Genomic DNA, 15,533 nt, shown 5'->3' with positions numbered 1-15,533 from the left:
CAGGAAACGTTTATCCTGCTGTATATCTGTGGATCTTGGCTGAACTCGGTGTTTGATTACGAATCTTCAGCCAAGGAGACAGTATCTTGGGTAAGCCCTTCTTTGATGAAGAGAAGGAAAACTGCAAGGGAACGATGCAAAACAGGGAAGGACGTTTTTAATTTTAAAATTTCAGGTGGTCCATCGCATATTCACAGTTCATTCGCAGAGTTTTCTGTAGAATTTTTTTGAAATTATTTGTCAAATATTTGCAGCTTTCATCATAGAAAAGATCTAAAATATTGGAAAGTACAGTTGACACGCTATTGGGTGGCGTTTTCAAATCAGCCAATCCAGGAGCAACATTTATATTACAGAGAGAGAAGCTGTGCAGAACTCAGAGATAATCTCCAAATATAAAAATCAATGGAAAAAACTGGACAGCTATTGTAACAAAGATTTGTTTGTTGCAATGCCAATAAATATGTTTTTATTGATTAGTAAAATCACAAATAATTTATGATACATGCTTTTAATGAACGCTTTACGTTTACTTTAAGTGTGGAAGTCGTTGGCAGACTGTTCTTATTAATTTTGCCTGTACATGAAAGCGTTTCTGCATGTTTGTTCTTGTTCTCTTCACTCATGCTGATATAGCGTTTCATTCATTTGGATCGCTGCCAGGACTTGTGGTTTTCATGATTTCCTGGAATCTGGAGCAGCCACCTGCTCCAGGAAGGAATCTGCTCATATCTTCACTAAAAAATACACACTGTTTGTTTTTACAGACACAGAAAACCAAGAGTTCCCAAGGCTGTTGATTAAGTAATCAGAAAAAGACGTATCCATTTGTGCTTTAATATGACTTTAGTGGGAAATTAACGGCCTGGTGCACTTGCTCTTCACCTGTATCACAACTTCTAAATAGGAAAAAAGAAGAGTTTTAGTAGTTTTTCTAGCCAGAGTTAACACTGCCAATAAAATACCTTACAGAACAGAACATGAGAAGAATTTCCAAAATACTTAAAGTTAATCATTCTACAGTAAGAAATATTATTCAAGAAAAACAAGACAGTTGTGAATCATTCCAGTTATAACAGGGTTTCTGCAGGTTACGCCAATTGAAATTTAAGACTTTTTAAGACCTGTTAAAGACTATTATGAATGACATTTAAGACTCTCCACAGAAAAAATGTAAACTTTCAACCAGCCAACTGGCGATAAATTTACCCATGACGGACGCAAAAAAGCTAGCTAGTTAGCTAGCCAGACAGCAAGGATATGTTAGCAGTGAGTTAGCGGTAGCCTCAACTCTCAATATAGATATCTGAGTGCGACTCAGACTTTTGCATGACAGAAAAGTTCCGCGAGAAAAGCATAATATACGTTATTCATAGGTCCCAATTTAAGACCTATAAATAGCGTATTTAAGTCTAACTTGATTTTTTAAAACAAATTCAAGAAATTTCATGGCCTTCATTTTAGAGGCATTAATTTAAGACTTTTTAAGGATGCGTGGACAAGTTCAGCTAAGACCATGTAACAATCAGAGAATGCAAAAACACTCAGACTGACTTATGTTAGCATGCTAACTGTTGAATGTCATGCTAGCTCAGCAAAAAAAAGTTCTATATATATCTTTGATAGGCAGAAGTCGAGCCTCCTGCACAGCCAACAAGGATGCTCACTGGATGGCAAGTCTATTGAATTGCCATCCAGTGGCACTTGTCTTTTCCAGCAGCCTTTGTACACTGCAAAAAACACCAAATTTTACGAAGTATTTTTGGTACAGATTTAAATGAAAATATCTCAGTACACTTGAAATTATACAGAACTGAGTTATAAGTAACTTTTCAGCAGGATTTGGGTGCTTATTTGAAGTCAATAATTCCTTAATATTAATAAAAAAACTTCTTGTTTCATTGGCAGATTATTTCACTTATAACATGGGAAAATGTCTTGTTAAAAGTAAAATAATCTGCCAATGGAACTAGTATGTTGTCATCAACGTCAAGGAATTATTGACTTGAACTCCTAAATCCTGCTGAAAAGTTACTTGTAAGTTAGTTTTGTCTTATTTCCAGTTCACAAAGATATTTGCAGAAGAAACTAGACCAAAACTACTTGGTAGGATTTTGTGTTTTTGCAGTGTACAGTGCATACAGCGTTAAAACCAGCCAATGAAATGTTCTGGAATCTCAGCTGGGGTTGCTATGTAACGGGCTTGGCTTGGGTTGCTAGGTAACGGCGCAGTGCCGGCAGGTTTTGGGTTTTGAAACGGCTCATTTTTCCAGACACCAAAAAACATGAACTTATTGCCAATAAGCAGCTATGTGGTTTGTTAAAGCGCCCGAATGGAAGTATAAAAACACTCAAGTTGTGAATTTAATCTGGGATCTTACTCAGACCTATTTTGGTCGCACGTTGTTGAGTTGCTAAAAAGAAATTACATTTCCTCTTGTAATCACCTGCTGCCGGCTCGTTCCAGACATCGCCGTCGTGGACATGAGCGACGTGTTTCGGCAGCCGTCGCTGTTTTACCACCTGGGCGTGAGGGAAAGCTTCGACATGGCCAACAACGTCATCCTGTACCACGACACCGACCCGGACACGGCCCAGTCGCTGAAGGTACGCGTGCACAACACTCGGTGTAACCAGAGTGCATGAATGCCATTCCGTCACAGCGCCTCAGAACAAAGTGATCCAGGAAGTTATTTCCAGATCTGTGTGTGTGCTGCACAGAAAGTTCTCCTTAGAACCTCCATGCTCTGAAATACACTCACTCTTTGTTGTGTTTTTTGCAGGACATGGTTGCACAGAAAAACACAGTAAGTTTCTGCATGTTTATGTGATTTATGTGCACACAGCGTTTCCAGGAAAAGCATCCATGACATGTACAGTCAGTCCTCTGGTGCTGAAATGCATTCAGGAATGCACGTCCACAAGCTTTTCCTTCGTGGAACTGCGCTTCTCTTTCTCACTACATACAGCCGAACAGAGTCCTGACAGCTTGTTAGCAGCAGGTTTTACCAGAAGTCGGTGCTTATTGTACTGTGTTTCTCTGCTTGCCTGTATGGAGTAGGCCAGTCGTCCTCCAGCATTAGGCTTCCCTTGGATTCAGCTGCCTCCAGAATACCGAGGCTCTGGACTGAGAAATAAAGTACGTAACCTGCCTGCAGCAAAGCATGCAGAGAGAGTTCCTCAAAACAGCAAACTACTAACAAATGAAGGCCTCGACGATCCAGAGAGGAATGTCAGTAGCTGCATTTATATTGACCCGATTGCGCAAATTGGAATTACAAAAGTAAATTCGTGTAATGGAAACATGACAATTAAAAAACAAACTAAATTTTATTGCTAAAAAATTTTAGGGCTAGAATGAGGTGGATGAGTGTATTTAACAAAACTACAATAGAAATACTTTTTTTGTATCACACAAGTCATGTGATCAAGTACCCGTTTGTTACTACTGGCGGAAACTACAAAGAAGACGACAACAGGAAGTGGTTGGAGGATGATGGCACAGCATATTTTTTTTAAAGATTTATTGCGTGAACAAACTTATTCACATATGATTTTACTTGCAGTTACATTCTGTAGCTTTAATGTCAGAATCCAAGAGGTTGCCATGTGGGATACCACAGGGCTCCATTTTTGGACCTCTTATTTTTCTTTTATTTAAGTTCCCCCTACGCCAGACAGTCAGGCAGTTCCAAGACATGTATTTTTATTTCTATGCTGATGATATTCAGATCTACTGTTCTGTTAAGCCAACTGAAAATCTAAAAGTGTCCTCCATGAAGAACTGTGTCCAGCATATCAAACGGGGACATTTTTTTGGAGCTGTCAAATGGCTCAAATCAAACAATTTCTAGGTGCGATTCTCTCAAAACTGCATGTTGTGTGTTTGTAAAAGAAAGATCTTAACAGTAAAAACCATCATATCATTCCAGTTTTAATTTCTTTACATTGGCTACCATTTCAATAATTTTTAATCGTTTCTTTTAAAGCCTGTTGCCAACCCTTTAGAACGATATGTTACCTCCATCTTGGCTCTGTTGTGACTCTGTTCATTCTTTTAAGAAGCATCTAAAGACCAATTTTCTCAGAGTGGCTTTTAATCAGTTTTATTCTCTTTTTATGTTTTATTTTCCTGTGATGTTTTGTGTTTCTGTGGTTCTAACCCCCATAACGCTTTTGCATGTTTATTGAGGAACTCTGATCTGAAAGGGGCTTTATCACCCGACTGTCCGTTTCTGTGTAGAACATTGTTGGAACTCCTTCTTTTCTTAGCCAATAGTGTTCAACATGAGCTGATTTATGGCTCCATGTCCAGACATGCAGCGACGTGTTACATACGTTCAGAAATGTCCAGGATAAATTTGGTTTGCCAGTTCAGGCAGCTGATGAAGATCCACTCTGCTTAGTTTGTTTATTTGGCAGATAAAAATGAAAATTGTAAATAGTTTTTGCAATTATAATCAAGTACAAAAATATAAAAAATGTTGTGGTTTGATGTCCAGAAGTTTGAACACCGCTGCTTTAGCGTGGTGCTCGTTAAAATGAGGGTTTGTTTGGGTTTTTCAGAGCCAACCTGCTGATGATGTCATGATGTTTCTCTGATCCCCGTCATTAATTACCCTCTAATCTCCCCTCCCTCTATTGTTCCTCCACCTGGGAGTCCCTTCACACCTGCCCTCTGTGTGTTTACCTGCACTGTAACTCTATTACATCTGCATTTGCAGGTTTTTGAAAGTCTGTAATTTCCTTGTTATCTTTCAAACATCCGCCCTCTCTTCCTCCAGGCTTCCAGCGGTAATTACTACTTCATCCCGTACATTGTGACTCCTAACCATGAGTATATGTGCTGCGAGAGCGATGCACAGCGCAGGGCTAGCGAGTACATGCAGCCCAGCTGGGACAACTTGTTGGGGCCGCTGTGCGTCCCCTTGACTGACCGCTTCACCAGCCTCCTGAAGGACATCCATGTGACATCATGGTGAGACAGGAACAAAAACACTTCTCTCCTACAATTATAATAAACATCTGCACTCAAAAGATATATTTATGTAGTGATTTTGCACAAATAAAATGGTAACAGAGGCCAGAATTCACAATATCGATGCTAGAAAGTACCTGTGTGGCACATTTGAAACTGATGTTCACAAATCTTCTCAAACCAGTTGGACTGAGTTTGATTTCTTTTGCTGAGGAAGAACAAATATTTCAGTCAAAAACTGAACACACATTATCCTAAAAGCAATTAACTTTAAAAGAACACGTAACAGTTTATTTCAAAACAATATTTCATCACAAAAAGCCCAACTTAGGCATTTTTATTGATATTGCATCAGAAAAAGTTAAACGGCATGAATTCATATTGTCTGCTGCTGCAATAAAGGTAAACAATGATGCTAACTAGCCATTAGCTGTAGCCCACGGGTGTCAAACTCATTTTTAATTTGTGCCCCATTAAGATCATGAATGTCCTGAAAGGGTCAGTTGTGGCAGAATCTACCGATAAAATTAACTATCTGTTAAAATTTTGTCATTTTCTCTATGTTTAATTAGTACTTCTTAAAATGTAGCAATAACATTTAACATATTTTCACATTGGTGTAATTTGGCCCTACACAAATGAAAACTGAATTGATTTGACTGGTAAAATAACATTTAAGTGCAAAACCGTTATCTTAAAGTTCAATGTATGGCAGAGGGCCACATGAATAGTTATAGTGTGCCGGATTTGGCCCACGGGCCTGGAGTTTGGCATCTGTACTTTAGCCTGTGGGAACAGCCTATTTGTTGTTATTCAAAGGTGCTAAGACAGTTTTATACATTAGGTAAAAGCAGTGGTGGGAAGTAACGAAGTACAAGTACGTCGTTACTGTACTTAAGTACAATTTTCGTGTATCTGTACTTTACTTAAGTAGATTTAATAATGGATACTTTCTACTTTTACTCCACTACATTTTACAGTAAGTATCTGTACTTTCTACTTCACTACATTTCTACAAAACTGTCGCGTTACTCGTTACATCCAAGTCACATTGTGTTTTTTTTTTTCCGTTAAAATGTGAAGTTCAGGGACTTAAGGTGGCGCCGTAAAATCCGAGCAATAATGTGACTTACGTGTCTGTTGTCACCCATCGGCTCCACCTTTACTCACACGCGGAGCTCCAAGACAAGACATCCTCTGAGCGTCAGTAATGTAATAGTACGGAAGCGCTGCATAAATCATAAGATATGGCGACATGTAAAATCAGCAGCGCTTTGCTTTCACAGTCGGTGGGGACTTCGTCCAATTTTTAACGTCACTTGGAAGGAAAGCTTAAAGAAAGGTAAGATCTGTGGACGTGATGCTAGCAAAGCTAGCTGTATTGACTGAGACACATGTTGCATCTGCGATGGCTGACATGTCGCAGATAGGGGACAACGCTGTGACCAAAGTGCAATATAGTAATATGAAATTCAGGAAAGATCCGATTCTTCTGGACGGATCTTGACCAAGTCCTATAGTGCTGAAGCCTCAGTGAGAGCCGTTCTTTGTTCTTGTAATGCTCTGCGTACACTGCAGTAGCTATTTTATTTCATTAAAATATTTTTATATTTAATTGGTGAATAAATAAAACAAGAACATAAGAACACAGAGCATGCTCATTGCTCTTTGTTTTCGTCACCTGTCATGGTGGCAGACTTTGGAGCAGGAGGGAGGATGAGAACAGTCACGGTGCTCCTCCTGTTTGGTTACTTGTTGCTTATTGGGCCTTGGACAGTGTTCATAGTTGAGCGTTGTTAATTGCTATGTTTAATGGTGCAGACAATTATTATTTCTGACATTGGCAATATGGGCAACCGCACAGGGCGTTATTTTTTTAGGGATGGCAGGAGACCTCTGTGTATTGTGGCACAGAGATGAAAGCAAAACAGAATGAAGAAGAGTTTGAATTGATACTGGTTAAATTTATTTCAGATCTAAGTATTTAATATCTAGGTGGGAAAGTGAATCTTTCAGATCAATTTGAGAAGCAGTTTTGATAGGTGCACTAAATTTTATTGTCATGTAGTACGGGGTGCTGGTTTTGATTTGGTCTTGGGTTCAGTGGTCTAGACTACAACTCTGCTACGAGGCTCCTTGGTTCCATGTCCTCCTCTGCCAGTTGGATTTCTTTCAAAAAAAAAAAGTGAAGTGCATGTTATGTTAGGACAGGAGACGAGATGTTTCCATCCCTAAAATTATGATGCATAGAATCATATATCTAAGTCTAAACTATGTTACAGAATAAACGCAATAAAAACATGCTTTATCTGTGGCATATGATCATATGATCATATGATCGGTTCACTTAATGATATTAGTGATTAGGCAATGCATTAGCAAGTACTTTTACTTTTAATACTTAAGTATTTTTAAAAACCAGTACTTTTTTACTTTTACTTAAGTAAAATGTTAATGTGGTACTTTGACTTTTACTTGAGTACATTTTTGTCTGTGTATTTGTACTTTTACTTAAGTACATTTTTTGAGTACTTCCTCCACCACTGGGTAAAAGTAACAAATTATAACTTCTCAAATAAATCCTACTTCCAAAAATCTGAAATGTGCCTTTACATTTTTGTTTATTTTTACACTTTGTGTATTATGTGGTAAAAACAACTACAATGGCTGGTTTTCTGCCTTTAAACAAAATGAGCCATCATTGTTGAGAACCAGTCCCTATGGTCATAATGGGTGTTTTTTGTTTACATGTTTAATTTTGATTTTATTGCCACCTACTGGTACCTTTAGGGAATGTCTGTGTTCTTGTCTGAACAGACGTTTATTTCAAAGAAGAAAGCATTTAAGATAGTTAACCCCTGTATTCGCAGGAGTTAACAGCCAAAAGTGCCCATGAGCAGCTAAACTCTATGAATGCGTTAGACATACTCTAAAAACTGTCCATTTTAATAGTTCAAACACCAAATATACGTCAATATGTATCGTGTTACCGTCTTCTCTCTACCGCAGAATCTAAACTAAGATCAACGTCTTTCTTATCCGTCACTCTTCGGAGTTCAGCCAATCAGCACCAAGCTAAAAGATACGGCGCTCCTGGATTGGCTGCTTTGCAAACGCCAGCCAATAGCGTGTCAAGTAGCATTATAGCTAGGTATTTCGAATGTTTTAGATATGCTCGACAAAAACAAAATTAAACAGGCGCATTTTCCACAAATAATTTGGACTTACCTTCTAAAGCAAAACCTACAAATACTGAACCGGGAATAGGCGACGGTCCACTGTGATAAACAGTTGAAGTTTTCGCTTCCCATTTCAATTGAAGCGAAATTTATCCGCCATTTTTAACTTTACAGAATTTTCACTCGCTCCAATTTCAACCCATTCGTCATCTTTTTCAGCGCCTCTTTTAAGGACACCTTGCTGAATGACATCAGGAAGGCCAGGGAGAAGTACCAGGGAGAGGAGCTGGCCAAGGAGCTGGCCCGAATCAAGCTCAGGATGGACAACACTGAGGTCCTAACGCAGGACATCGTCATGAACCTGCTGTTTTCCTACAGAGACATACAGGTACTCAAATGACGATTTTTAAAAAAATCCTCTATGAAAATAAATTGTTGTGTCGTATTTATTTTGGGAAAAATTTTTTCTACCTGTTTATGTTTGTGTTAAACCTGATAAACAGGATTATGATGCTATGGTGAAGCTTGTGGAGACTCTAGAGACGCTGCCTACGTGTGATCTGGCAACCCAACCGATGATCCAGTTCCACTACGCCTTTGCTCTCAATAGGTAAACAATACCCATGTTATGCTTTTCTTTTGTGACAAAATAATGAAAACTTTAATAAAACACATTTTAGTATTGTCTGTAAGCAGTACTTCTGTTTTAGTTTGGTTTCTTGGAGCATTAAAGACCAGACTGGGATGCAGAAAATTCAAGCTTTCTATACAATCTGGAGAAGTTTTGATTTGTTTTGCAGTTCTTAAAAATACAGAAGAGGACTAGTGCCTCAGAAAAAAGCAAACTTTTTTAAATCAGAATTTTTTTTTTAATTTTAATCTCAGAATTCTGACTCATTTTTATTGTATTATCTATGGTTATTGTCACGTCTTCCTATTTTTTTTCCATTTGCCACTTTGCTGATGACACTGGTAAATTTCCAGTAAAGGATAAATTGTTTTTTAAACTGGTTACCTAGTGATTTTTTTATGTTTTTTTTATCCCATTATTTAAAACTTAACTCCAACAAGTGATCCATTTATTAACCTTCCATAATATTAATCTACTTACAAACCAATGGCTATAACACACTCCAAATTATAAATTGGAGTTTTATTGAAAGTAACAGTAACTTTCAGGAATCTCGCCTGATCAGGCTTTATATTTAAGTGTGTGAATGTTTGCAGGAGGAACAGTCCCAGGGACCGGGAGCAGGCTCTCAGAGTGATGCTCCAGGTGCTGCAGACGAGCGAACATCCCGCCCCGGACATGTTCTGCCTCTGTGGTCGGATCTACAAGGACATTTTCCTCGACTCGGACTGCAAAGACACAGTAAACAGAGATAATGCCATACAGTGGTGAGAAGAGACTCATTTTAAAAGTGGTTCTCTTTTCTTTATTAGAGTCAGTTTATACGTTTTGTTTTGTTTGGTCTGCAGGTACAGGAAGGGCTTTGAGCTGCAGCCCACTCTCTACTCTGGCATTAACCTGGCCGTCCTCCTCATCGTCGCTGGCCAGCAGTTTGAGAGCTCCATCGAACTGAGGAAAATAGGTGACATGAAACCTCTCATTTATTTCCTAGAGTCACAGGATCTGTTGATTTTAAGCATCCAGGTTTTTTTAAAAGCTGTTTGTCTTTGATGGCAGTTTTTTTTATTTGTGTGGATGTTCTGCTGCGTTTAAAATTGGTTGTTAGACTCTTTACGTTTTTGGATGCAAAAGACAGTCGCCTATAAGATGATTTTCAGTAATTTTACAATTATCTTATTTCAGTTACATAAATGTGGTGAATGTCAGGAATGTTATTTACCAACAGAAAGTCACAGTTATTTTAGTCATAATCTGTCATATTTTAAAATAGTCAACTGCTCCAAATACGGAACCAAGATAAAAAACAAAAGTAGAACAGTTGTCTTTATATTTTTACAATTAAATTACATTATTAGAGTAAAAATAACTCTAAGATTATCTCCACAATTAGTCATAAATATAAAGAAAAAGGACAATTTAAATTTATTCATGTTCTTTCTATTTAAATATGTTGTTTTACCATTTGAAACAATAAATATATTTTACAACTGGTTTGGCTTTAATAGCTTTAAAATGTGTGTATTTGAACTTATCATTTTCTCTAAAGCAATAAAATATGTAATTAAAATATTCTTCTTATAGCATTTCTACGTAAGGGCAAATCAATTAACAATCTGGTTACTCAAGTTTAAGTTTAGCGTCAAATTTGTGTATTTAAAAATGTATCTTTTACTTGTTTTAGAAAAAAATATATAATTTAAATATTTTTAAAATATCTATTTTTCTACCATTTCCACTTAAGGCCAAATTAGTCAGTTTTAATTGTATAACAAACTGGTTAACCAAAGTTAGGTGAAGCACAAATTTCTCTTTTAGAGATTCATATATAACTCAATCTTAATTATTAATGTAAAATTCTTAAAAAGTGTCATTTGTTTTGATTTTCTTGTGTTTCATAAATAGAGCTGTCAGGGTGAAAGTGATCAGCTTGAAAACATTTAATTTGGGCTAAATCAAAGCTGTGTTGTAGTGTCTTCTTCTCAGCAGATTAGTGGTTTTATTAACTGTTTATTTTTGTTTTTTAGGTGTGAGATTAAACAGCCTGCTGGGGCGTAAAGGTTCCCTGGAGAAAATGAACAACTACTGGGACGTGGGCCAGTTCTTCACCGTTAGCATGCTAGCTAGCGATATTCCCAAAGCGACTCAAGCGGCTGAGAAGCTGTTCAAACTGAAGCCACCGATCTGGTAGAGCCTCACATTACAGTAGAAACACTTAATCTGGTTTCCATTTTCTATATTCAGTTTCCTCGTGTACAAACATTTCTGGTCGCAAGTTTGGTGAGGAGGAAAATAGTCAGGAAAATGCTAACGGTATCAAAGTATTTTAAGCTAACATCAACGGTGGGAGTTTTTGGAAAAAATTTTTGTGAATCTTCAACAAACTTTTTAAAACTAAAAACTCGGAAGTGGTTTAGTTAAATAGCTACAGCAGTTATATAGCAGTTACTATATTAAACTGCTATATTTTTTTTAAAGTAGTAAAAGTAGTAGTATATTTTTTATGAAGTATAAATATACTACTTTATGAAGTAGTATATTTTTATTGAAGTAGTAAATAAATTCTGAAAGTAGCAAATAAAACAGTGTTGACTGTGTTTAGGGCCATTGTAGATAGAAAAACCAGCAGGAAAAGATTTCTGCCAAAAAGCTTGGAAATTTTAAGATTAATCTCAGAACCTTTCTTTAAAAAAACAGACAATTCTGAGCTCCAAACATTGAAAATTTACTAGAAAAAAATAAAACAAAAAAACTCTCAGAAATTTTCTAGAAAAACAAGGACATTTCTGAGCTCCAAAAGTTAAAAATTTGAGAGAAAAAAACTCAGAAATTTTAAAATTAATCTCAGAAATCTTTAAGAAAAAACATGGAAATAAATGTTAAACTTTTGAAACTCAGAAAATGTCAAAGTTTTTTTCTAGAAAATTTCTGAAATTTATCTAAAAATTTCAGCGCTTTTATTTATTTATTTATTTATTATCACATTTTTGACTTTTCAGGCTCAGATATTTCTCCTTTTCTTTTTTTTTGCTGTGTTCAATGCCCCTGATACGCTGTTGTAGTTATAGGATACCAAATTATTTAGTTTTTGTAAAACGTGTTGTTTAGGCTTTGGAGCTTCTAGCTTCTACTGCAGCTCCTAGTTTCGCCATTAGATATTCTATAACCAACATTTTGAGGATAATGGCTTGCATTCAGAGGAGATTACTGATGCTCACTGGCCTCATTAATTTTTGATTTGTGTAATTGTTTCCTCTCAGGTATTTGCGGTCAGTGGTGCAGAACCTGCAGCTGATCCAGAGGTTTAAAAAGCAGGCGGTGGAGCATTCCCCCCAAAGAGAAAGACTCGACTTCTGGATGGACATCATCGTGGAGGCGACTCAGGGAACCACCAAGAGGCTGCGGTTTCCTGTACAAACAACTGATAAATAAACCTGAAATGCACACATTCTGATGTTTAAGTTTTAGATATTAAGGTCACTATAAATAAAGTTGATTACTATTGCTGTAATCCCTACTCGGCCTAACTGTGTAGATGTTTAAAATTACGATGAAGTATTAGAGTAAGACTGAGAAAAAAGTGAAAAGTCTTAACAATAAGAATAAAGTCTTAACATTAGAAGAATGAAATCATAGTATTGCTAAGTCAAAATGATAAGAGAATAAAGTCATATTATGACTTTATTCATCATCCATCCATTTTTCTTACACCCTTGTCCCTCAGTGGGGTTGGGAGGGTTGCTGCTGCCTCTCCAGCTAACGTTCTGGGTGAGAGGCGAGGTCACCCAGGACAGGACCCTGGAAAGGTCGCCAGTCTGTCGCAGGGCAACACAGAGACACACAAACAAACACACACACACATTCACACCTAGGGGCAATTTAGACAGACCAATTAACCTGACAGTCATGTTTTTGGACCGTGGGAGGAAACCGGAGTACCTGGAGAAAACCCACCATGCACAGGGAGAACATGGAGACTCCATGCAGAAAGACCGGGAATTGAACYCAGAACCTTCTTGGTGCAAGGCAACAGCTCTACCAACTGCGCCACTGTGCAGCCCGACTTTATTCTTGTACAAGTTTATTTTTGTAATATTGACTTTATTCTCTGATTATTTTGACTTTATTCTGATATTTTTAAACTTTATTCTCATTCCACTTTATGCTTGCAGTATTACAATACATTGATGTTTTATGTAATCATAATATTTTGAGAATAAAGCCATAATTTTACAAGAATAATCGTAAAAATATGACTTTAGTCTCATTATTTTGACTTTATTCTTGTAATTTCATTTTAAACATTTTCTTAGCGTTTCATATAAAATAACATAATAATATTTTTGTGTGTTTTCTTTTGTTATTTTGCAGGTTTTGATTTTGGAGCCAACTAAAGTTTACCAGCCTTCCTATGTGTCCATAAACAACGAAGCTGAAGAGAAGCATGTTTCCATCTGGCACGTCTCTCCTGTTGAAAACGTAAGAATCACATATTTTAAATTATCACTTAGAGATTCATCACTTGGTGAAATTTGTTGTTTTTTGCTAAATTACCATACACTTTGGTTTCAGTATGTGTTTATTTCAGCTTCAGTTGTTTTTGATTTCAGCATGAATTTTAAATTAAACGTGTTAAACTCCACAGAAGGGAATCCATGAGTGGAACTTCACTGCAACGTCCATTAAAGGCATTAGGTACGTATAAACAGGTTGCTTTAATTTTACACTGAAACTCCAAAAATAACATTTATTATTATGGATTGCCTTTACAAGAGAAAGCAGCTTCTTAGTTTCAACACATGCATCCTGGAAATGTGTGAATAATTTCCAACGTGTGTGAACTGAATGCTGATTTTGCCACCTGGAGCTGCAGGTTTCAGGTTTGGTCATCCTGCCATGTGACCTAACCGCCTTACAATCCCCTCCTGCATTTTTAAAACAGCAGCTACATAAGTAGTGCAACCTGAGACGCTGCTAAAACGTCTATAGATGGACTCAGAGTGAAGTAACAGAGAAAATGTGACTCATGGTTGTTAATGGTAACTTAACCAGGTGAATTTCTTCTCTTTGCTGCTGCAAAATAAAAAAAAATCTGACACAAATTAAGAGTTTAATACCCTCCCCCATGTGTTTTTTTCCCCCACATTATCCTTGTTTTTTTCAACTGATGCTTAAATTAGATTTTCTGTTTGCTCCGTTTGCAGTATTAGCAAATTTGACGAGCGCTGCTGCTTCCTTTACGTCCATGACAACTCTGACGACTTCCAGATCTATTTCTCCACCGAGGAGCAGTGCGGTCGGTGAGGACACACACCTCTAGATGTGTCTGTGTAGGTGTTTGTGTTTACAGAGCATGTGCAAGCTTTGCAATACTTTTAAACCACTACCCAAAATCTTAGCCAGACTTTTTGTAATCTGTTATGATGGTTTAAAAAAATTTCGGACTGCACAAATTTTATTTCAGATCTTTTGTCAATTCAGGTTTGAGGCCCCAAAAACACTTGAGAGCGGTTAAAGTAATTTCTTTAAAACAGTTTATGTGCAAATCTTTAAAAAATAATCTTAAAAACATATATGTAAAATTAAGGCCTTAAAATGTCTTTAAAAAAAAGTTGGCCTGAAATACATGAATCTCAGGTCTTAAATATTGTGATAATACAATTTAATCTAATGTTTTATGTAGTTTTATTTTTTCTTTATTCTACTGTCTTTTTGACTCAAGGCAATTACGGCTACTGCTAGCTTGCTACTAGCTAACTATCTAGCTAGAAAGGGTAAAGCTAGCTAGCCTTTTTATGTCCATCATAAGTAAGTGCAAATTTATCAGCAGTTGATGCTCATCTTCGCCATTTTGACTTATTTATTTGCAATTTTCTGTTGTGATGCAGGTCTTAAATTTCTTTCATACTGGTCTTAAAAGTCTTAAATTTGTGTGGGTGAAACCTGCAGAAACCTGAAAGAATCTTGAAAAATCCAGGAAAAAACTAAAGAAAACCTGATGGATGCCAGTATTTTACCCCATATCTCTTTAAGCATCAGTTTGTTAGTTATTTAGCTTTTTTTTCTTATTTACACAGCAAATAAATGTGAATATTGTCATAAAAGTGTGACGAACTTCTGAAGACCTTCCATTCGAAACCATATAAAGACTTACATGAAAACCTGAAATCATGAAAACAAAGGAATGAGAGATGACTTCAGTGTTCTGCACAGTATTTTTGTTGTAAACTAGAATCTAAAATAACAGTTTTAATGTGGCTTCATGTGGGGGTGGATCAGGTTCTGCTCCCTGGTGAAAGAGATGATCTCTGATGGTACAGGGAACGCTGTGGAGCTGGAAGGAGAGGGGGATGGAGACACGCTGGAGGTCAGTCTGTGGCTTCATCACGGTTGTAAAACAAAGTTCTGTTGGTGCGAGTGGCTTGTGTTCATGTCTGCGTTTCAGTACGAGTACGACACAGACGAGAACGGAGACCTGGTGGTGCTGGGCCGGGGCACCTATGGAGTGGTGTATGCTGGGAGAGACCTGAGCAACCAGGTCCGCATCGCTATTAAAGAGATCCCAGAAAGAGACAGCAGGTCGGATACCAACAGTGGCTGTTTTTAAAATGTTCAAAAGCTGAATGTTTTAAATGTAAAGCTAAATAAATCGGACATGAAAAGAAGTGATGCACTGACATCGGTATCGGCCGATATTAACCACCAATATTTGTTTTCATGTTGTTGTTTTTTTGTTTTTGGTTGTTTT

The 15,533-nt window shown here is 37.1% G+C and overlaps 1 protein-coding gene across 3 annotated transcripts in view; it reads left to right on the top strand.

Annotated features, from left to right (window-relative positions):
• The window catches only part of map3k15 (mitogen-activated protein kinase kinase kinase 15), a 35,998-nt gene that overhangs the window by 3,368 nt on the left and 17,097 nt on the right, over positions 1–15,533 (top strand). For 2 of the 3 annotated variants that reach the window (XM_008396464.2, XM_008396466.2), the window contains exons 2-16: positions 2,468–2,607; positions 2,784–2,807; positions 3,062–3,139; positions 4,785–4,978; positions 8,377–8,545; positions 8,661–8,767; positions 9,385–9,555; positions 9,637–9,749; positions 10,813–10,972; positions 12,046–12,196; positions 13,157–13,264; positions 13,431–13,480; positions 13,990–14,085; positions 15,065–15,152; positions 15,231–15,364. In XM_008396464.2, coding sequence (XP_008394686.1) covers positions 2,468–2,607; positions 2,784–2,807; positions 3,062–3,139; positions 4,785–4,978; positions 8,377–8,545; positions 8,661–8,767; positions 9,385–9,555; positions 9,637–9,749; positions 10,813–10,972; positions 12,046–12,196; positions 13,157–13,264; positions 13,431–13,480; positions 13,990–14,085; positions 15,065–15,152; positions 15,231–15,364 — 1,783 coding nt within the window. The remainder of the gene's footprint in view (positions 1–2,467; positions 2,608–2,783; positions 2,808–3,061; positions 3,140–4,784; positions 4,979–8,376; positions 8,546–8,660; positions 8,768–9,384; positions 9,556–9,636; positions 9,750–10,812; positions 10,973–12,045; positions 12,197–13,156; positions 13,265–13,430; positions 13,481–13,989; positions 14,086–15,064; positions 15,153–15,230; positions 15,365–15,533) is intronic. The other variant, XM_008396465.2, reaches the window with a different exon arrangement.

The sequence above is a fragment of the Poecilia reticulata genome, linkage group LG20 (genome assembly GCF_000633615.1).
Source record: "Poecilia reticulata strain Guanapo linkage group LG20, Guppy_female_1.0+MT, whole genome shotgun sequence".
Lineage (NCBI taxonomy): Eukaryota > Metazoa > Chordata > Actinopteri > Cyprinodontiformes > Poeciliidae > Poecilia > Poecilia reticulata.
This window is presented reverse-complemented; position numbering and strand designations above follow the sequence as displayed.